Source organism: Brienomyrus brachyistius, chromosome 10 (genome assembly GCF_023856365.1).
Source record: "Brienomyrus brachyistius isolate T26 chromosome 10, BBRACH_0.4, whole genome shotgun sequence".
Taxonomy (NCBI): Eukaryota; Metazoa; Chordata; class Actinopteri; order Osteoglossiformes; family Mormyridae; genus Brienomyrus; species Brienomyrus brachyistius.
Window position 1 is genome coordinate 13334863 of NC_064542.1, and position 22733 is coordinate 13357595.

At 49.8% G+C, this 22733-nt stretch overlaps 1 protein-coding gene across 7 annotated transcripts in view; it reads right to left on the reverse strand.

Moving 5' to 3' along the window:
• Positions 1–22733, reverse strand: part of si:dkey-172j4.3 (diacylglycerol kinase delta) — a 34333-nt gene that overhangs the window by 8214 nt on the left and 3386 nt on the right. For 5 of the 7 annotated variants that reach the window (XM_049028938.1, XM_049028937.1, XM_049028932.1 and 2 more), the window contains exons 3-18: positions 6293–6403; positions 5707–5787; positions 5513–5617; positions 5239–5371; positions 5016–5122; positions 4490–4618; positions 3712–3814; positions 3469–3628; positions 2562–2670; positions 2242–2381; positions 1797–1881; positions 1571–1662; positions 947–1046; positions 450–663; positions 278–364; positions 112–199 (exon numbers count right to left, since the gene is read on the reverse strand). In XM_049028938.1, coding sequence (XP_048884895.1) covers positions 112–199; positions 278–364; positions 450–663; positions 947–1046; positions 1571–1662; positions 1797–1881; positions 2242–2381; positions 2562–2670; positions 3469–3628; positions 3712–3814; positions 4490–4618; positions 5016–5122; positions 5239–5371; positions 5513–5617; positions 5707–5787; positions 6293–6403 — 1844 coding nt within the window. Of the gene's footprint in view, positions 1–111; positions 200–277; positions 365–449; positions 664–946; positions 1047–1570; positions 1663–1796; positions 1882–2241; positions 2382–2561; positions 2671–3468; positions 3629–3711; positions 3815–4489; positions 4619–5015; positions 5123–5238; positions 5372–5512; positions 5618–5706; positions 5788–6292; positions 6404–10282; positions 10450–22733 lie in introns of those variants that run through there. The other 2 variants (XM_049028936.1, XM_049028934.1) reach the window with 2 other exon arrangements.

The window sequence follows — 22733 nt, forward strand, 5'->3', positions numbered from 1 at the left end:
ACGCACATACACACACACATACACACACACACACACACACACACACACACACACACACACAGGCTGTGGTTGTCGGGGCCAGTGAGCATGCTGTACTCTTGTGTCTCTTACAGAGGGTCCTCAAAGGCTGGTGCACAGCTGAAGCTCTCGGATTTGTCCAGGACGGCGGGAGCTGATGTGGGGCTCACAGTGCCCTTGCCTGTACCCGGGGGGGGGAGTATGTCAGTAAGGGGCCAGCATATGTGTATCTCTGTCTATTGGCATGTGTGTTACTTACGGGACTCCGTGTCCTTCAGGTCATCGCTGCTCTCCTTCCTCCCGGGGACGGCGTTCATCTCCTGGGATGGTTTCTGTTCATTCACCACTGGGGATGGAGACGGTGAGATGGGGGTCACCGTAGGAGGGGGGGGGGGGTGTGGGAGAAGGTGGTGGCTGGGACTCGTGCCCACCTTTCTCAGCCTGCTCGATGATCTGCCTTAGGGCTTTCTTCAGACTGTTGGCCCTCAGCATCAGCTGCTCTCTTGAGCGGAAACCCTGCGGCATGGTGTTTGAGAGCTCCTCGTCGCCGCCCTGCTGGGCAGGCGGGGCGTCCACGGGCTGAGCGTTGCCCTCCTCGTTCAGGGCCTTCACCAGCGCGTCCAGCTTGTCATTGAGCAGGGTGCACTGCGGGCACCAGGCAAAGAAGCGTTACACCTGCACACAAGCGCAGACCTCCCTGCAGGCAGGGGGCGCCACCTAAAGATACCAGGAGGTGCGGTTTGTGAAAAAGAGGAGGAAAACGAGACATGCAAGTGTGTGTGTATATATATATATATATATATATCTTTTATATATATCTCAGGGCTGAATGGATATTGTGTGAAAAACTTTTTGCCGCCCACTGAACCCGAGTGTGTTATGCAACACTCACGCACACGCGTACACACACGCGCACGCACACACACACCTTCCTGGCCATGGCGTCCGCCTCCTCCCTGTTCTCCGCCGCTCTCTCATATGCTTTGCCCACCTCCGACACAAAGTCGTTCACCGTCCCACACAGAAACCTGCCAGGGAGAGGGAGTACAGAGAGGACCGGGGTCAGCATCCCCCCCCGCGTGGGACGACGCCAGTCCTTGGCTCCTCGACCTCAGCCACTCATTCATCTCCAGGCAGCTGCGTGATCAGCTGTGGGACGCCCACGGGCTGCGGGAAGTGGGCGCCTGAGCGGACGTGTGATACCACAGCTAAAATAAGGGCCGCGTTCACCGCACACCATGTGTCGGGGAATCTGCCCCCTACTGAACGTCAGGGGTATCACAGCCATTTTTGATTCAGTTTTTAAGTTTCGTTTTATGGTTATTGTTCAGTGTAGTTTTAATAGACTTGGTTTATATTGTACGTTTTATGGCCCTCTGTTATTGACTCGAAATTTCCCTTTTTTCTTATTGCTTCTAGTTCCTCTTTTGTAGCTTGCCTGTGCTTTTATATTGTTTATGTGCAGATGTGTTACTGATCCCACAGTGCGTTGTGCTGACTGAGAGCTGAAAAGGTCAGTACAGGTCAAAGGTCATAGGTCAAAGGTGCTCACTTAGTTGAGGAAATGACATCGCTGTGCTGGTCCGAGTCCAGGATCTTAGACAGGTGGGAGGCCACTGAATCGGCATACTGGTTAATCTGGACCTGGCGGGAACAATGGCAGGATATTTTCCCTCTCGACCGGACCATGAGAATATGAAAATGGAGGCCCTCGGACCTGGCACTGATCTCCAGCTATCACAGTAACCGGGGTGCAGGTGACACATCCTTTGATGTACCTGAAGGGGGGCGTCCTGAGTCTCGCTGTCCTTTGCCACTAGGGGGCAGTGTTTGGCTGGTCCCTCATATGTCATCACGCTCCATCTGTGGGAAACGCAGGGAAAAATCATGGACAAGGTGGGGAAAGCTGAGGATCTTGACACGCTCACGCTGAACGTCAGACTAAAACTCCAATTTAAGAACCTGGGCTGTGCGTGGGGGGCGAACCACAGCATTACACTCCCACAGATTAGAGAGAAGAGAGCCAGAGTTTTATAGTTGGTGAGCAATAAAAATCTATATCAGAGCAGGGTGCTGAGAGCACCTGCAAATGGAAGGACGGGGCAATAAAAGTCCGACCATAAAAGTCTATAAATATATCCAACCATCTTAGGGGAGGATTAGCTGCCAGTAGAATCTCCGCCCACAGCCCTCCAAGTCCCCATGCAGCACCAGAGGACACACCTGTCCAGCATCTTGGTGGTGGCCCTCTCCAGCTTCTCCAGGATCTGCAGCAGCTGAGCGTCGTCGTCACAGAGCCCGCCCCAGCCCAGCACCCGCGCCAGGTCATTGCCAGTGCCCAGCGGCAGCACACCCAGCTGGCACTGTGCCCGCACACACACACACACACACACACACACACACAGAGTCTGATTAAAGCACCGCTTTCAGTGTCATCTGGCAGGGGTACCACACAGAGGCCAGCTGCGTGTGTCAGCCCCTCCTTCCCCCCCAACAGCGACAGCAGCCTTAGTGTGCATGAGCAGTGAGGCTGTTGCTCCCACCTGCTTGTGCAATCCTTGCTTGTCCAGCTCAGACAAAACCCAGCCTACGCTGCCATCCCCCCCACACACCAGGATCCGGAAGCTCACGAACTTCTGGAAGAGGCGCAGGCTGCGGGGAAGAAGAGGGCCTGCAGTGTAATGCACTGACTGGTACATCAACACCCACAGATTGAATGCACTGACTGGTATATAAACACCCACAGACTCAGCACACTGGCAGGTATTTAAACACCTGCAGAATGAACACACTGACAGGTATATAAACACCCACAGAGTTCATACACTAACAGATATATAAACAACCTACAAAGTGCCAGACTTACAAAGTACCAACACTCACACACAGTGAGCATGCTGACGGGTATATAAGCACCTGCGATATGAATGACGGGGTATATAAACACCTGTTGAGTGAACTTTATGATGGTTATACAAACACCTGTCACTGGCACATTTATAACTACCTGCGCACAGTAACACTGACACACTAGTAGCTATATAAAACCTGTTCTATGTTCAGTTCTATAATTATTTCTGATTTAGTCTCAATGGGTTATCAAAATGAAAAATATACCTGCATGCAAACACCCGCTCATACACTTACATTGAACCATCCATCTTCTTACAGGGTCACTGGGAATTAACACTGACTAATATATAAAATATTTCTTCAAAAAAATATTTATTTCCCACTTACAAGAAGTTATTAAACCTAAAATCCATAAAACACCTGCATAAACACTGGCACACACAAAACACCCACACACATTCAGGCATACAACTTTAGGTGGCTCTGCTGTGGCATAGTCATTCCCCCAATCCTGCGACTTCCTACTGGTTGATCCTTTTTTCCTACCGCATCTTGCATTGTGGGATATCTCTGCAGTATGGCACAGGGGTGACTCACCCCAGCTGCGGGCCTCCATTCATCAGATCAAACACCTGTGCTGGGTTGAGCAGCTGCTTGAACCTGCGCAGGAACTTCACGCCCTGATTGTCTCCACTCTTGGAGTTCACCAGCACCAACAGTGGGCTGGAGCAGGACGGGTTTGTGGCTTCCCAGAACCCTGAGAGGTAGCACACGGCATGGTGAGCAGTATGCTTTCTGCCTGTGATATGAGTGTGACACAGGTCACCCCAGGATGCTCACCATCTGAGTCAACGCTGTTAATTGCGGTTGGTGGGATGATGGAGACCTTGCACTGGCCCAGGGAACAACTCTTACCCATCTGATCCTTACAGCTGTTGTGCACCTGCATGCAAAACACATCCTAATCAGGGTGTACACAAAGACACCTGCACACCGAGACACACTGACACCTTTGCGTAAACATCAGTACCCTGAAATGCGCAAACATCTGCTCACTTGCAAAATTGTGTTCACACACGCATGAGGTCATGGATGAATACTAGTGTTGACAAAAGTACGTCCATGCGCACAGCCGCACAAAACACCCACACGTTCACACACACAGAGCGACACAAAACACCCACACGTTCACACACATAGAGAGCAACACAAAACACCTGCATGCAAAAACATTTACAATGCCACACAAAATACCCACATGTACAAACACACATAGCCATACATAAGAACACAAGAAACTTACAAACGAGAGGCCATTCGGCCTATGAAGCTCATTAGGGGAAAACGTAACTAATACCTCGTAGCTCAGAGTTGTTAAAATCTTATCTAGCTCTGATTTAAAGGAACCCAGGGTTTTATCTTGCACTACACTAGCAGGAAGACTCTAACTACACGCTGTGTAAAGAAGCGTTTTCTCAAATTCAATTTAAAATGTCCATCTATGGCCACGAGTTCTAGTATTTAAGCTAAAACACAAAACATGTCCAAACACGCACATTTACAGCCAAACAAAATACTCAAATATTCAAACACTTGTGCAGGGAGAAGCCGGACTCACTATAGCCTTGCACCAGAGGCAACGCCAGTCCTGCAGTCGTCGCACGCTACCGCAGTTGCGGTCACACACCACACACTTGGCACTCACTGGAAGGTTGCCCTCTAGCCACTGGTGGGGCATGGATACCTGCTGAAGAGGACAGACGGAGATATAGAGGACACAGTGTCACAGGGCGAAAGGGAACTGCAGCCCACACAGATAAAGTAGGGAAGTGAGGTTTGTTCCCCAGAGGTGGATTAAAAATAAACTAATGTGTAATTATGCTGGGAGAGGTCAAAAAGAGGCAGTGACTCAACAAGTTTCGATTGGGGAGAGCCTGGCACATACAGTGAGGAGCTTGGGACTTGGGAGGAGGTTGTAGAGCTCTCCTCCAAAGCCCTGATGAGGTGAAAATAGGACACCTCTGCTAGCTAAGGCATAATGTGTTAGCAGAACACACTACCAGCTAGCGATCGACAGCCGAGGATCACTGAGAGCCATAAAGTGTGAGTGTGTAGTGCCACGTGGTCACATGGCGCCAACGCACCCCGTCCTCGTCCTCGATGACGTCACTCCCGATGGATGCCAGTGTGGTCCACTTGCAGCTGTTGGTGGACCTCACTGCACAGCGCTTGTGGGCTTTGAACTTGCACACTGGGGACAGAAGGATACACAGTCAAAGGGAAGGAGGAAGGAAATGAGGACAGTGTCTGAAGCACTAGGGGCAGAGCAAGCCCACCAGAACATCAAGTAGTGGGGGAGTGGGATACCTTCACAAGACAGGCCGTGGGAGGTGACCCCAGAGAGAGCCTCTCGACACACATTGCAGAAGGTGGGGCGGGCATGGGAGCAGGCGTACCAGTTGTGCATGCCAGAGAAGTGCTCCATGTTGAACTGAGAAGCCTTTAGGAGCAGACAAGGTCACATGATTATAACTTGGACCAATCAGAGGAATGGTGGTGAGCAGGTGCACTGCTTCAGCCAATCTTGAGGCGAGGGAAGTGGGTTCTCTATTCTGATAGGCTGCAGCGAAGGAGCACTCGCCTCGTAATTTTCCCACTTCTGCACCGACTTGAGAGCGCTGATCCAGTCCTCCATTTCCTTTCTGTTCTCAGCGCACAGCATCAGCTTGCTGAACGGAGTGATGACCTGTGGGATTAAAAAAAAGAAGAAAATTAAGGAATAAGGCACCGGCCCGGTGGAGGAGGCTGACAGAAGCGTGATGAGGACATGGATACCGTGAAACTGTTGTTGACATTCTTGGTGCTGGTTTCAGCCACGCTGGCATCTGAAAGGTCCACCTCGTCAAAGATCAGCGACTGAAACACACAGATACACGGGCAAATGATGTGGCTGGTACATTTAGTTCAAAGTAAATCGGTGGGAAACTGAGCCAACTTTGAGCTTGGGCACGTATGTGCAATTTTCCTGAATGTACCCATCCATCCTTCCATCCATCAACATACCATAACCGCTTATCCAGTAAGGAATTGCGGGGAGTCTGGAGCCAATACTAGGAAACACAGGCAGGGGACACCCTGGATAGATGCCTGTCCATCGCAGGTTACACACCCCGACATGCTGGGTGACTGAGAGGCACCAATTACCCAAAACCAGACCATCTGTTGGAACCCCAGTCAAAAAACACAAGAGCGGAAATTCGAACCAGCTACTCTGGAGGTGTGAGGCTGAAATGGCACCCAGGTGTTAAATATAAAAACTGCAGATATGAGATTGTATTAGCCTGCAGATATGGGAAAGGCAGAACTCCCAGCATGCAGTGCACTACAAATCTACAAGTCTGGCACTTCATCTGTTTGTTACCTTGGAGTCGTGTGCATAGTACAAAGTACGTCCTCGCAGCTTGAAGTACCTCCTCTTCCACCTCTGGAAGGAGCTGGTCTGCTTCAGCAGGAAGCCCTCCTTTATGCTTTTCTGTGGGGAAGAGACACACCAGAGGATCAAGCATGAGTAGCCTATTCTCAGAGCAATTAACCCAGGAGGAATCTCAGGGTAAAGCCTGAAAACATGTTTTATTTAGCCAAGTGGAGTAGGATGAGGACACAGAAATGATGACACATGGAACGGCAGTCATGAAGAACTTGTCGGGGCTCTTTAAAACACCAGATAGTCTTTACATTACAAAATTCCACCCAAGGTCAACTTGTTCCCCCTGAATAGCTTCATTGGCTAATTAGTTTGAGTGATACGTGCGTGAGCCAATCACAAGGGACACTCAGGTGGGCGTATTCCATTATGTATTCCAGGCTTTAAAACTGCTACAATTAACCACCCAGGTTCACTTCCCCACAGACTGGGCACAGTTGGCGATTTGTGCTTCATTGTGGTTTATGCGCTTCTGTATTTTTATAAAGATATTTAATACTCTGAAGATGATGGCATGAAGCATGACACACACACATATAAATGGCAGACTACCAACCGCACAAGTGAAAAAGAAACCAAATACTTTAGTAATGACATCTGAATTAAAAGATTATGTTTAAATGAAGTAATATATTAGAGAGGGTACAGAGAAAAGAGAGATAATTCACAGAATGAATGCGAAAGAAAACTCAGCGAATGAAAGCATGTGCTAAGCAAACGGATAAACTGCTGTAATTAACATAAGTGGATGAGATGCAGCACCCTGAGCGTGCAGATCGATTAGCAGCTAGCATGTGGTAGCATGTGCTGACCTGTGTCTGCATCTGTGTGCCTGCAAGTCAAGTCACATTTAGCCGTGGCGCTGATTTCGATCTGGCTGTGATAGCGCACCAGAAGTGGCCGCTCTTCCCCAGACGCGGGATGTACACTGGTGACTCACACCCCCCCCCCCCCACCTTATCTGATTCTCTGGTGGAGGTGACGGCCCCATCTGAACTTGGATGACTAAGCGTCACTAATCACACACGGAGCAGCAGGCTACAACCCCCACCCGACGTCCTAACACACCTTCAGCCCCCCTCCCGGGGTAGCTTTCCATTCCCACACCTCTGACGCACAATTGGCCCGACACACAACGTACCCCAGTTAAAAAGTTTCTTAAAAAGCACACATATCTGGAAAGATTTCTGTGTGTGATTCATTTGTTAGGACCACTGAGGGACTAGGTAAACCAGGTATGAGAAAAATTAATTAAAGGGGATGTCCACTCTTAAGGGCATATGACCCAGAGGAGGAGGCTGTCCCACACCTTCAGAAGGGTCATAGCTGGGGTGCGATGGCCGCATCGCAGGTGTAAGTCACAACCAAGTGGGTCCCCCCCCGCCACGCCCCCTGCCCCCCAGGCCTCACGATGTAAAGACACGGTGTGCTCATCCCCTGGCCAATGGTGTCACTTGGACAGAAGCCAGGGACCACTGATGCTGAGGGACTGTCACTGGTCCAGCATGCTCGTCCATCTGCGTCACGTTCACATTCAGATCGTTTTGACCTGGCATCTGCAACCCGTCCAGTTTTTCTGGTACTCGCACCCGGTTCATCGGCATTAGCCGGTGCGGGAAATGCGAGCCGCCAGCAGTTGTAGCCTGAGGTGGTGCTCCACCACATGGAAGCGGAACAAGCATGCGTCTGGTGAAGGTGGCTGCTCGCTTCCGCTCAGCCACACCCGTAACGACGGGTCCAGACACGACACCATGACCCACCAACGGGGGCATAGGTCTGCCTCAGCTCTGCTGTACGGGATCCTCCAGACCTGCTAGTCAGGCAGCCGATACGGAAGCCTGGCGCTTAAATAACGACTTTAGATGGGAGGTTAAGGACGAGTGGAAGAGGCAGCACCTCCTCTCCTCCCAAACCAGCAGCACCTCCTCTCCTCCCAGACCAGTTCAGCTGAGCTGCCTCTAGAACAACAAGCTGTTTCAATGGCTTAACTGCTTAAACAGAAAATCCTTACAGGAACATTAAAAATATGTTTGGGACAGTGTGTGGCTCAATGGGTTAGGGTGTGGTCAGAAGGTTGCTGGTTCAAATCCCAGGATCAGCAGAGTGATTTCACTGCTGGACCCTGGGGTGAGGGAATGGCTGGGAACAACTTCTCTTTTAAAAACTGTGCTTCTTTGGGTAAGTGTCTGCTTAATAAATAAAAACTTCATAAGACACACATGGTCCCTCATCTATAACAAGCCATCTCTGTCTCTAACACACAGAACACTGACGCCACATCCCCTCTGTCTGTAACACACAGAATAGTGACACCACATCCCCTCCGTCTCCAACACACAGAACACTGACACCACATCCCCTCTGTCTGTAACACACAGAATAGTGACACCACATCCCCTCCATCTCCAATACACAGAACACTGACACCACATCCCCTCTGTATGTAACGCACAGAATACTGACACCACATCCTCTCCGTCTCCAATACACAGAACACTGACACCACATCCCCTCTGTCTGTAACACACAGAACACTGACGCCACATCCCCTCTGCCTGTAACACACAGAATACTGACACCACATCCCCTCCGTCTCCAATACACAGAACACTGACGCCACATCCCCTCTGTCTGTAACACACAGAATACTGATGCCACATCCCCCCTGTCTGTAACACACAGAACACTGACACCACATCCCCCCTGTCTGTAACACACAGAACACTGACACCACATCCCCCCTGTCTGTAACACACAGAACAGTGATACTGCATCCCCTCCATCTCTACATCTTTAACACCCAGAACATTGATTCGGTTTCTCCAGTTTTAGGTCTCAGTGAACCGATACCTGACTATTTCCAATTCAAGACTCAAAACAATGACACTCAATCGTTTCCAGGCTACTCACACCGGACTGTTTCTATGGTGATTTCCCCGCCAACTGGGCATGAGCTGTGGCCCTCACTGATTTTCCCGACTCTTCAGACTCAGTAGCCTCCAAAGTTCCCTGTCAGGTCAAAGGCCTCAATAGCTGTACAGCGAGATAAAGCAGTCCCCCCTGCTGGTCAGGCGTGCGAGACTGGGTGACCTGAAGCTCCCTCACTCCTGACCATGTTCAGAAAGTGAGTCCCCAGTAAAGATCGAAAGTCTTGTGTGTGACCTACAGCCAGTAGCCGGATCAATGAGGCGGACAAACGGACCCATTCGGGTCCCTCCTACGCAAGCATACCCCCCTGATAGGATCAGAGGTGAGAGGACACCATGCAGGCAGCGGACTCCAAAGGACTGGAACTGTTCAATCACAGCGGAATAAATCAGCCAGCATGCGACTGCAGGGGGGTCGCAGTGGGAGGGGGAAATGCAGGTGGTCGATTTGCACCCCACAGGTGGGACACTCAAAACTACCCACAGATCACAGCTGAATCACACACGAGACTCTCAAAATCACACGGAGATAATGGCTAAAACACACGGGACTCACACGGGAACACGGCTGAATCAAACACGGGCCATACGAAATCACATATGGCTCACACAGGATCAAGTACAGATCACAAAGCATCATACAGAGATCACATAGGATCACAAACAGACGCCACAAAATCATATAGGGATTGAGCAAAATCATACATATACCACACAAAATCTTACAAAATAATACACAATAAAATCACACACAGAAATTGAACCATTATCACATCCATATTATACAGAATGGCAGACAGCTGTTCTGGGATGCTGGTCAGAATGCCACCCAGTCTGCCAATCAGAGCTCCAAGCCACCAGTGTCAAGAAGAGGTGCGGGAAGTCAGTGCTGAATGACCTGATCAACAAAGACTGTGTGTTCTACCAACACACTGGCAGCAAAGAGGAGGAGGAGGAAGACGGAGATGTGAGTGCAAAAAGGACAGATAAGAGTGTAAACCTGAGTGTCAGCCTGGGTTCGAGTGGCCCTGCCCCCCAGGCACAGCTCCGGCGGAGGGCTTTCCGCTGGGGGGTCCATCTGGGAGAGCAGCGGCACAAGGCAGCAGTAAGTGGAGGGGCAGAGCCGCGGCATGGTGGTGCGGCTGCTGGATCCATTCTGGAGTTGAGCCCCTTCCGCTCGAATGAGAGGTAGTGGCTGACCCCGCCCATCAAACCTCATTCCAGCCAATGAACACACGTATGCAAATAAGCCCCTCCTGAGTCCAGCCCCTTTTCACTTGCACTTTCAGTTCTTCCCAGGTGTGTCCACGTGTTCGGCAGAGGAGCGGCGGTGACTAAAAATAGCGTGGCAGAGCCGGTCGGCCCAGATGCCGGTAATGAGATCAGAACATGGCCCCGCCCGTCGGAGGTCGCTAGGGCTCTGAGCTGGGAGGAGCAGAACTGCACTTCTGCACCCTGGGGCTGTTTTAGTTCAGAAGGCTCCAATTTCTACCCCCCCCCAAAAAAAAAGAAAACATAACAAGACACAGGCCACATTATAACTAAAACCATTACTGCTAAAGTATCAGAATAGCTTCCCAAAGCCCAGACCGGCCCAGTCTAAAGATCACAGGTAGGTGTGCCATTGACCTCCAACGTCATCCCATGGCTTGTGCATGGCATCGATATTGAAAACCACAGATTTTCACAGCCACAAGGTACAATAAAGACGCTCATCTATAAAACGACTATGATTGTGCTAACAGGTTCTTAAATATCACTGCGTTCCTTTGTCTGCCTTTGTTCCTGTGTGGGAATTGGCAGGAAGCTGGAAGAGGATGTTGCCTTTTTAATCTTTTATACGTCATGTGACACATCCTGTCAAACACCATGGTGAATGTTACACTGATTTATGCAACTAGATGTCCAACATATATCTTTTATCTTCAAACTGCGACATTTGTTCTCCGTCTGGAACTCAAACCTGACACCCACTGACTGTGTCTACAAACCATGAAGTTCGCGACCCTTGTGGCTGTCGCCAGTTCCCTCTGTCCCACATGTAGGGCCAATAGGTGGCAAGCAAGGCTAAATTATGTCAATCACTTGGAAAAAATGTGGGTTAAAACGATAATCTGATGAAAGATTAAAAGTTTCCTATATTTCGGAGGCTGGCACTGACGAGCCAAAACATTTTGATTAGGCGTGTGGCGATTCTCCAAATCCACAGTTTGGTTCAGACCTCAAAATTTGAGCCATGGTTTGACTCACACCTTGGTTTTTGTTTGGAGGGGAGAGTAGCAGGTGAATAAGATAAACGGGGGGAAAAATTCTGGGTTCTATAAATCACCAACTAATTGAAAAACGTTAGATTAACGCATGTTAGATAAACTTAACTTCGCATAAAATTTCTACGTGAACAAACATTTTTAAAATATAATACTATACTCCACTGGCCTGAATGTGTTGGGCTGCCCTTCAATCTCAGGGTTATTATACATCTTAACTAATGAAACTAGCCGAGCTTTTATTGTGGGCGTGACCACTAGATCATGATTGGACCAAAATGGTCACATGATGCACACTTCTACTAACTTTACCTAGAATGATATTTTCGTGATTTTAATCTGTTATAGTGTTAACTGCGAAATTAAAAATAAGTCTGATAACATTTGTGACCTAGAGCTTAACAAGCTCGCAGTTTCGGTCTCAATTTCAGAATCATTACACCACTAAATTTGACCGGCCCATGTGAAGCAAATAATCTCCTAAAAAAGGCACATGCTAAGATCTTGGATTTTTTAGATGGTAAGCTAACATCCAGTACTCATAGTTGACGTGTAAAGATCTAAGTGACTTTTATAAGGGCCAAATCATTACAGGCAGATGACTGAGTCAGAGCATCGCTAAGAGGGCAAGGCCTGTGGGCACTCATGGTCAGCTGAGGTCAGTACTTGCTGAAAGCAGCCTGAGGAAGGACAAACCACGAACCTCTGACAGAGTGTTTGGTGGCCAGGACTCATTGGTGCAGGATTTTCACACCAAGACTATGTCACCTGGTACCGACCATGAAAAGGGTTACTGTGGCACAAATGGCAGATAATTTTGATGATGATTTTCATCATGATGATGATGGGAGTGATATGCTACCACACATGTGGCATAGAGCCCTGCTGACCATGAGTACTGAAAGTTACCTCACCACTTAGCATGGGGGTGGTGTGTAGCTCAACAGGCGAAGCCTCTGTACCTGTGACTGAATAGTCACTGATTCGAGCCCCAGCCTCACATGTCCATGGTCCCATGAGCATGGCCCTTAGCCCCCAGCCCACACCCCCAAGCTCACTCACACCTGTTTGTGTGTGTTATGGAGAGCAAGAGGGGGGGGAGGGAAAACGAGAACTAACCCATGGGAAGATGTATATCATTTCTGAGTCCTTATGTAAAGATGCACTGACTCAAAGTAGATACACAAAAAATAATTCACCGCAGTTGCTTAGCGCGCCACTAGAGGGCCAATAGAAGATGTCACCCAGATATCTTTTTGCCTTTTCTAACTACCATTGTTCTCTCCTGCTCTCTGGTCTCCCTAATCCAGGCACATACACAGCTTAGGGCTCCCAGACGAGCCTGCAGGACCCAGGTCTGCTTGACTGGCTGTCCCTCTCCCCATCCTGCAAGGTACCTGTGGATCGCCTACAAACAGACGTGCCATTCAGTCTGGGGTTAGGCAAGCCGCTTTATTACTGAGGAGAATGAGGAGTGTTAACCTTGAGTGGAGCACGACAGTCTGTGTGTATGTGTTTGTGTGTGGATTAGGTTTATATTACATTGTGGGGACCAATCATTTTTCAGTTCCCCACAAAGACCTGTGAATGCAATAAAAAAAGTAAAAATGCCAGAAGTCTCGTATTTTGTTTGGTTACTTATGGTTAAGGTTAGGGCTGGTCAGGGGTTAAGGTCGTCATGTTGGGATTAAAGTTTCCCCATTGGAATGAATGGAGAGTCCCCACAAAGATATAATTACAAACGTGTGTGTGTGTGTGTGTGTATGATGGGGAGGATTCCTGTCCATCATGAGACTGCATCATGTGGGCTTGTCATGGGAACAGCAGCCCTGTGTCTGGCCACAGAGGCCAAAAAAGTGCTGACTGCATGCCTGGAAAGGGCAGTTGCTCGCACACTGACGTGGTTTTGCACGGCCGCACGTCTGCTTTCACCCATCTGCCAGTGAGCACTTCACTGCAGTCAGTTGCTTCAATTCTCTGTCCACTTCCTCCCCAGCAGGGGGGGGGGCAGTCAGTACACTGTGTCACTAGTGACTCAAGTTCCTATATATGTCGGCCGGCGTTTAAGCATTCAGGGTGTTAAATTTCCACTCTGAGTGTCCTTTGTCACTCACCTCCCACCGCCCCCGCCCCCCCCACTGACCCCCACCTCATATCAGTCATGCCACGTTCAGATATTTTCTGTCAAAGCCCATGTTTCTGTATGTCCCCCTTCCCACAGGCTGTTTTTAGCAAACATGGGGTGTGGCTTTTACACTGAAACTCACCACATCCTTCCGGAAATAGCTCAGCCATGTATTAATAGAAACATAAAACGGTGCCCTGGGCCATGAGTGGCCCTGCGGGCCCTGGTGGGGAGGTGCAGGGCTGCGAGGTGCGTGTGCACGGGTCCCCCACTGGCGGGGGCCCGTCAGGCCTGCGTGAGGACAGCTGAACTGATTCAGTCGTCGCAAAATGGATTTCCATGAAATGTGAACCCAACCTAGCAGCGACAAGAATGACCTCTTCTGAAAGCAAGCGAAGATGGCCGTACGGGAGCGACTATGGGTCTGAACGAGGAAGGAGCAAAGGGAGGGGAAGAGTGAAGGAGATGATGGAGAGAGAGAGAGAGAGAGAGAGAGAGAGAGAGAGCTGTGAAGTTAGCAGCTATCAGGGCTCAGTCCAGGAGGTCGTATCTAGCAGAGATTCTCCACACCTGCAGCGGAATCTCAGCAGCATGCAGACTGTCCCAGTACCCTGAGGGCTCGCCTCAGCGCTGGGAGTCCCCCCCCCCCCCCCATTCCAGGGCCTAACCGCTCTCCCTTTGATGTCCACTGATGCGGCTCCCCCCACTGACCCAGTGTCCTTTCGCAGTGGCTGGTGGCTGCCTTTCATGCACGGTGGGGCCTGAACCCAGGGTAAGGTGCCCCCCCCCCCCCCGCCCCCAGCGAATCACGTCACACTGCTCAGACCTGCCCATCTCACTAGCGAGGTTAAATGCTAACAAGAAGACAAGCTAACCTGTACACAGCTAGCTCAGATTATTCTTATTAATAACCTCACTCTCTCATCCTAGGGCAGAAACAGCCTTAGGGACATTAAACTGCCCTGCACTGAAATGGGGGGAGGGGGTGCAGGATTAAATTACCCCATTACAATAAGGTTTCATCCTGTACACCAGAGGGAAACAAGACAGTGTCTAAGGCTGATCGTCTGCGGGTCCACAGTCTGGGTGGGCTTGGCAGATGCAGAACTGAAACCCGGAACTCTGGCAGGGGGCGGGGCCACAGCTCTGACCGTCATTGGTGAGATGGTATCCAGAAACTTCCACTTAAAGCGTGTGGAACATGAACCCAGAGGGTTCGTGAACCTGCATGTTGCAGGAATAACATGCTGGGACCTCCTCTTCCTCCTCCTCCACCCACTCCTCGGCTCCCCTGCTGCTCGGCCACATCCTCCCACTCGCTCCCACTCGCTCCCACCGGCTTCCAGGCACTTTGGCGGAACGAGGAGCATGGTGGGGGTGTGGAGGGCGGAGGAGGAGTGGAGCGAGGGAATGGGGAACTGGAGATGCAGCGGGAGCGGCGTGGATGGACTCGTACGCCCGGATTGCTCCTGGGGGCCGTGCTGGGGCGGAGAGAGCTCGGGCCGCAGGGGGAAGGTCGAGAAAAATCAGACAGCCCCTCCAGGACTAAACATCCCCCCCACCTGCCATGACGTGCTGACTTCAGAAACAGCCTCTGTAGCGCCCAGAGGGCAACCCGGTTCGCAAAAGCATGACAGCAGCGCCGCACAAACTTCGGTTTTTGGAATGCGGTATCACTGCGGGATGCAAATCCAGTGGGGAACTGGAGACAGCACAGACTGCTGCAAGGAACAAGGTGAGGCACTGCAAAATCCAGTTTAGGGATGCTCACACTTTGCCCGGTTGCTTAGTACCACACTCAAGCAGCCTCCTCGCCACTCCCCCGCTGGTCTGCGCTTAACGTTCCGGGCCAAAGCGCCCTTTCGTTACCATCATCATGCAACTTTTTGGTTGAAGAGAACATAGGAAGAAAAGTGCTATCTTCATGATTAGTGTCCTCGCTTTGTGGCTTATTTGGAGTCCCTTTGAGCGAGATGACACAGGGCCCTCCTACAGATTTATCAAGTATGCAATGCAAGAATTTTCATGTAATCGTGCTGCACATGTATTTTAAGTGTGACGTGTCTGGTCATGGTACGGAGCGATAACACTAGTCAAATGAACTGGACTTTGGGGGTCAAACGTACTCGGGCACAATACGGATCACCTAGTGTGAGTACACCCCTGCTCTCATTCAAGTTAGGAGGAGGTCTGGACTCCATCGACACGATAAGCACAAGAGCAAGACATCAAGATATGCCACATGTTAGAGGACCAAGGTATGGTCAAGCCAAGGGCCCAATCAGAAAGAGGGAACTATAGATGAGGGCCTTATAGATGTGTGGCCATACAAAGGAACCAATAGAAGAAAAGGAAGCGCAGCGGAGAGGTGTGGTCTTAGAAAACATCCAATAACAGCCAAGAAAGTCTAGCAGAGAGGTGTCATCACAATGAAGATCCAATTAGAAACCCTGTAGAGGGGTGTGGTCACAAAATAGGGCCTAACCAGAGAATCTGGGGCTACACACTGTCCTCATGAAAAGATCTTTATTGCTGGAAGCCACTGGTAAGCTGTACCACAGACATATTCAAATTATGATGTTCGTTAGTGACAGCCAGCTGTCTGGGAGATTAATTAATCCTCCGGAGTCTTCCTTCCTTCCACTAATGACCACTAATGAGTTGTACAGCACTTAAAAGCAGGGTCTGCTTGTAATTACAGACACAGCGGGGAGCTCTGCGCTTCCTCGGACAGAAAATCGCTCCGGAGAGACGAGCAGGATCATGGCCACGGCTCCGTATGTGTGAGGGCGGGGGTTCCCAGAGCGCCCATAGCCCCTCGTTTCCATGGCAGCATGTGTGTGTGCGAAGGGGGGGGGGGGGGCAATGCGTCACCTCGGTTTGAGTCAGACGGGAGTGTGGTGGGATGCAGAAAGCGAGGGAAGGCCTTATCCCCTCCCCTGCTGGAAGCCGGCCGCATAAAAGCATCTTCCAGGCAACCAAAGCAGACGTAAAGGAGTGGGAGGATGTGGGGGGGGGGGGCTGCTTCTGAATGCGCGCACACACACACACACACACACACACACACACACACACACACACACACACAAACTACAGTGGGATTTGCTGGATAAATGTTCTTGCCATCTTGCCGCTGCACAGGAGATTAATCAACGCAGATGGAAGGGGAAGTGACAAGACAGCGGCGATGGGGACAAGCGGCCACGTCCCCCCTCACCCCAGAGTGACCCACTACCAGTGCTCAGCTGCTGCACTTCCGTCTGACCGCTCTCAGTTGCCATGGACACAGGCTACCGGGATGTCTGGGGGGAACTGGGACAGTGTTAAAGGGACAGCGCCAAATACAGATCTCTATTTTTTTATATATATATATATACTCTCTCCAGCCAATAAGGATGCAGTGGAGGCAGGACTTCCTCCTGCAGGGATGCAGGTAAACGAGCCACAAATCTCCTCGTCTATTTTTATCTCCTTCATCCTTTATTTGACTTTCATTTTGCCCGGAAACCTTGGCCTGGTTTCACAGGTTGTGTCCAAACACTCTCCCTGCATTTGGGCTCCCTGGTGGACACTGTATTCATCCACCCATGGAAGTTCGGTTCTTGTCAACAAAGACCTAGCAACAGGCCGGCGAAGGGGGCTGGAAACTGGGGATACATGCTGCTCCATCACGGCCTGAGTCATGGTGACTCCAGTTAAAATGGAGGACTCGCTCTTCAGTAGGCAGGTCGTTGACAGGATGGCAGTGCGGCCCCACCGGCGAGGTGGGCCTGCTCTCTCTCCCTCACCTGCACCCACGCTCTCATTTAAAGCCTCATCAGCAAACACACTCACTGCATCTCCACTCAAATTCCATTCCTGTCAACCCCCTCCCCCCCATCAACCGACCACAACCCCAGCGTGCTATTCCTACCCCAGCTGTACCCCCACCATGTATGCGTGGGATTCCTCCATGCAGTGTCAAAACAGCATCGTGTCGGACGTGTCATGGATGAAGTGAAACATCCAGACACCAGGTGGCGACACTAAGCGTCGATCCATCACTAAAGGCCACATGCCTCGTTCCCACCAACGCGGAGCCGGTGCTGGGCTGGTTCTCACTTGGTGCTTTTTGAGAACCTGCCTGCATTTCCACCGGTTTCAAAAAAGAACAGAACAGAAACATTATGTAGGCGTAAGTGAAAGCAAAGTAAAGGTTAATTTGTATTTTGTTTTTCGATTTATTTTACCGAACTGAAAAAAAAGTGTTTAGAGTCGTTGCAGCCCAGTCTCTGTTTACCTGTTTATCCGTTATTCTAACTCGCTATTTTACCGCTGTCCTTTTAAGGATCCCGCAATAAAAGAGTCTGCAGTTCGCCTCGTAATCTCTTAGCCACTCAAATGCCACAATATTTTATTCATTCAACCTGCGACATATTTATACTTTATTGTTAAACGTATTTATGCTTTATTGTTAGACATATTTATACTTCATTATGAAATCTGGCCAGCAGTTCAATCTTTAACATTGTTGTAATGTAACATTATTCTGCTAATAAGCTGGCAAGTTTCACTGCTGGCATCGGTGATGTTAAACATAACAATACTGGCTATAGATTGAATTTTCTGGGTATGCGGAATATTTGGATGCAATAAGCCGTCCTGCTCTCGCTGACGTGATGGCGCCAAATTCTGAGCCCAGTTTTCCTGTGGCGCTGGGCTGGAGCCTCTTTCTGGCACGGGGCCATTTATTCTGCAGTGAAAACGTATGGAACCAGTGCCGGACTGGGAGAGAGTCTGGCACGGCCACTGAGTTGGTGGAAACAAGGCAATAGTGTCCTGGAGTCTATCCAAGGCAGGGGAAACCCAGGCAGTCACACTCTTACAGTCACTATGGACACTTTCCCTAAACTTACAATCAATATCGGACAATCTCAATTTGCATTTTTAGATAGATAGATAGATAGATAGATAGATAGATAGATAGATAGATAGATAGATTTGCAACAGTTCAAATTGTGCATCAACACATAACATAGTACTTTAAGACAGAAAGAAGCTGAAGTATGTATTTCCAGAGTGCAATTATAAATTTGACCTGTAAACACAATCAAACATAAGACGTCACACAAGACATAAGACAGTAAATCTAATAAACCATGTAAGGGATGTAAAATACAATAAATAGTTGAGCTGTTGCACTGAGGATGCTGCACAATATTGATATTGGCCAAGAAAAAGGCCGTTGATAGTATAAGTGGACGTTGTGCTGCAATCTAATCTTTTTGGGGTTGCAGTAAAAGTATTTTACTACTTTATGAAGTATAAACATTTACTTCTTTAGCAGACACTTTTATCCCAGAATGCTCAGAGACAGACAGTTCCTGGAACAATTAGGGGTTAAGGGCCCAAGGATGACACCACTCAGCTGATCATGGCACCTAAACTGGACACACACACACACACACACACACACACACACACACACACACACACAGCAGCAGTGTTAACCCAAAGTACTACGCGCTGAGGCAAAAGACCAAAAAAGTCTAATGTCTTCTACACAGATGGGCTGCCAGCAAGACAGACTCGCATAATGACCGATTGTCTTACTGCTGCTAGATTTCCAATTAAGGCAGACGGCCGGGGTGGGACGGAGGGGGGCTCCACTAATAAGATTGGGAAGCATTTTGGTCTTGGCTCCCTTAGTTTAGAAAAATCCGAAGGTCAGCATCCATCCTACCACAGCTGCTTTTAAAGTAATGAGCCCCCAAGTCAGCCCCCCCCCCAATCAGCCACATAATCTGACAGGTAAACACTTCACCCCCACCACCACACACCCGCTATCTGCAAACTCAAACTAAAACACAGTAAACCTGTGCTTGTCTGTGGGGGGGGGTGACCCCCAGGGCTGTCCATCTAACCACAGTTCTCAGCACCCACCACGTCCACCCCCTGAGTGTGCACGCCCCCTCCCACTGGGCGTCACGAGGATGTCCCTCCAGCCCCTGCTTGAGATCTGAACACTTGGACAGGTGCCTGGTGTTCCAGTTAAGTGAGATGAAGATGAGCTGGGTAAGTCACCCCCCCCCCAAACTGAAAGCTGGAGATGCCCTCCCCAACCGCCCGGAAATCACACACTCCGCCCATCCAACTACACACCACACCCACTCATGTGCAGTTCCACTCAACTACCTTCCCCTCTCTTCCAATCCCAGGAGGCCCCACCCCACGTGATTGGACGCCACCTCTCTCCCGAGGTTCCCTCCCCCTTTGCCCATTGGCCGTCACAACAGAAGAGCCGCTGCTGCCAGATGCGAGGGATGCTCTAACTGCTCATCTCATGTTAACGGATACACACCTGGACTATGGTCACCCCCTCCACAGTTATGTAAACTGGGGGCTGACATAGAAGCTCAGCTGCTCTAAGTGAGACATGATTGATGGCTGGAATGAAGCTAATAGACCTTCTAATGCATTTAGAGGAGGATTAGCCAGTCAAACAGTCTGCTTATTGACACTAAGCGTAGTGCTTAGAAAAGGGACCAAATAGGCACTGACACATCCGATGCCGACAGAGCCAGGCAAGAGTGGCCCCCACCCCCATCGTGGCACAATAGTCACAGTTCAGCACCCCCCTTGTACTGGAACCATCTAGACACATGCCCCCCCCCCTCCACACACACACAAAGGCTGCTTTCTGTGGCTTCCTGTACAGCTTCATTTGAACAGCCTGTCAAGAATCAGAAGTGGTGCTATTTTGGGTCACAACAAGTGTGGGTAAAAGAAAAAGAAAACAGAAAAAAGGAAATGTCGAAAATAAGGTTCCTTCCTGTTTTTCATATTTTCTTCTTTGAAAATCTAAAGTTGACAAAAAAACCAAACACAGAATAAGAGTTTGAAGTGTCACCTCACGTGTGCCAAGGCTATTCTCTGCCAGGGACAAAACCCGGTGCAAGTGCTTGGTTGGACAACAAACTGAGAGGCCATAAAATTGTCTTTCCCTCAACAATATTTTTAAAAACGTGCCACCCTTTTAAAGAGAAGATAATTTACAACTTGTGTTAAATGTACAGAAGATCACACAGATTGCCACAGGAAAGGAAAGCATGTGCTGTGAATATGATAGATCAGCCTGCTGTGAGAGGTGACAGTCACATGTTATCCCTTGGTCACACAGGGCTGGAAAATCATTTTAGTGACATGGAATGACAGGTCACCTCCCTCCACCCCCCACGATCGTCACCAGAATCACTAGGACCCATTTCGATTCAAGTCATTAACCTGCCACCTAAAATTCGCACCCTCTGATGTCATCAAACTCGTACAAGAGATAACCGGGTTTCTAGGAACCAAAACTTCTCCGCAACTCCCTCATTAAAACTTTTTTTCCATGTGTCACAGATTGTGAGGGATTGTCTGGGGACTAATCATGAAGCTGGGGGGGGGGGGGGTTGGTGACACTGATAACCCCAGAAGGTGGAGAATGAGGACAAGGGCACCCCCACGACCCACTTCACCTGACGAGCATGCGCTCCATGCACATGCACTCAGTCAAGGCCAGTCAATCACATTTCACTCACTTCCATTTCATTCGCCCAGAGGAGTTGCCCAGGGAAGTAAATTTACGGAGAGATTTAAAAAAAAAAAAAGTAATTAAGACCATAAATATCATCCCTCAAGCCCTAGGAAGGTAATGGAGCCCAGGCCCAAAAGAATAACATCTATAAATGAATAAATGACTAAAATCCCAGCATGAAGGACACAGAGAGGAAGACTGACGCCTCCTACAAAAACACAGGCAGGGGCCCTGCTGCCCTCAGTGCCTGTGCCACGGGTGGCTGAGCTGAGGACGGCAGAAGGGCGGCTGTGCAGCTGCCCCCCAAACAACACCATGTGCTCACATACTCTTTTTCACCGGGGCAACATTAGGGAGCCATAAAATTCTTGGCTGGCATCGTGACACAGTACCTGGGCACAGCCCCGGCACCAGCTCCGCCCCCATCCACCCTCCCTTTCTGATTTTTTTTTTTTTTAATCGCCTCTGCAGCAGTGGCCCTCTGCCTGTATCCCATAATGCACCAGCACTGCAGAGAGACTCTGAGTGGGCTGTAGCCAAAACGGTCAGTGCGAACACGCTCACATCACGCACGCCGCGGCGTGACGCACCACTCGTACCTATGGCGGCCCTCACGCAGAGACGCTTACACAACACTGTCCGTTTCTGAGCACCAGAAATCTCCTTAGCAGGAATCAGCCTATGAAACGACAGCAGGTGCGAAGACTTTGTGGCTTTGCGAACATGGGTGAATGACAAAGGGTTCCCCACTCACCGCGAGGGTGTGTCTCAGGTTAACGCATCGGCCGCTGCCGATCATCCCGCCATATCGCAGCCCGACGGTGCAGGTACAGCCCTGCTAAGCAACACCCTGAGATCCAAGAGAGCATAGAATTATCAAGGAGGAAGACTGAGGAAGACTTCCGCTACAATGGCACGGAGCGCTCAGCACCAAGGGACAAGCCCGTAAACATACTGGGCTGTTGACACAATAGGCTGCATTAGCACCAACACACTGGGACCATTAGCACTGACACACAGAGCGAAGATGCACTGCCAGCACCGCTAAGGGCTAATTAGCTAGCGTGGTGGGGGGGGGAGCACTCTGCCAGGGTTTTGATGCGGTAGAGCTTCAAAGAAACGTCGTGTGTAAATAGGCACAGGTGAATTTACAAATCTGCTGGTAAGCCCCCTGCTGTGCCATCTTAAATTGTGTTTTACTATAAAAAAAAAAATTAAATAAAACAAAAATCTTGGGGTTGGTTCATTAAAAGAGCCCATTCCTGGGGAGTAAAATGGGGGGGGGACTCACAGCCACCCTCCCTGCCGAAACGCCGAGCACCGTGAGAACAGCCGGGAATTTACAACCGATGCAACATGTTTGCCAGAAAATGAAACGCTATTAATCATTCAAATTAGTGCACGGTGGGGTGGGGGCGATGTGGGAGGAGGGAATTTTTAAGGAAAAGAAGGCTGATTATTCACCCACCCATCCATCAATCATTTTCTTTTCTGCTCTTCC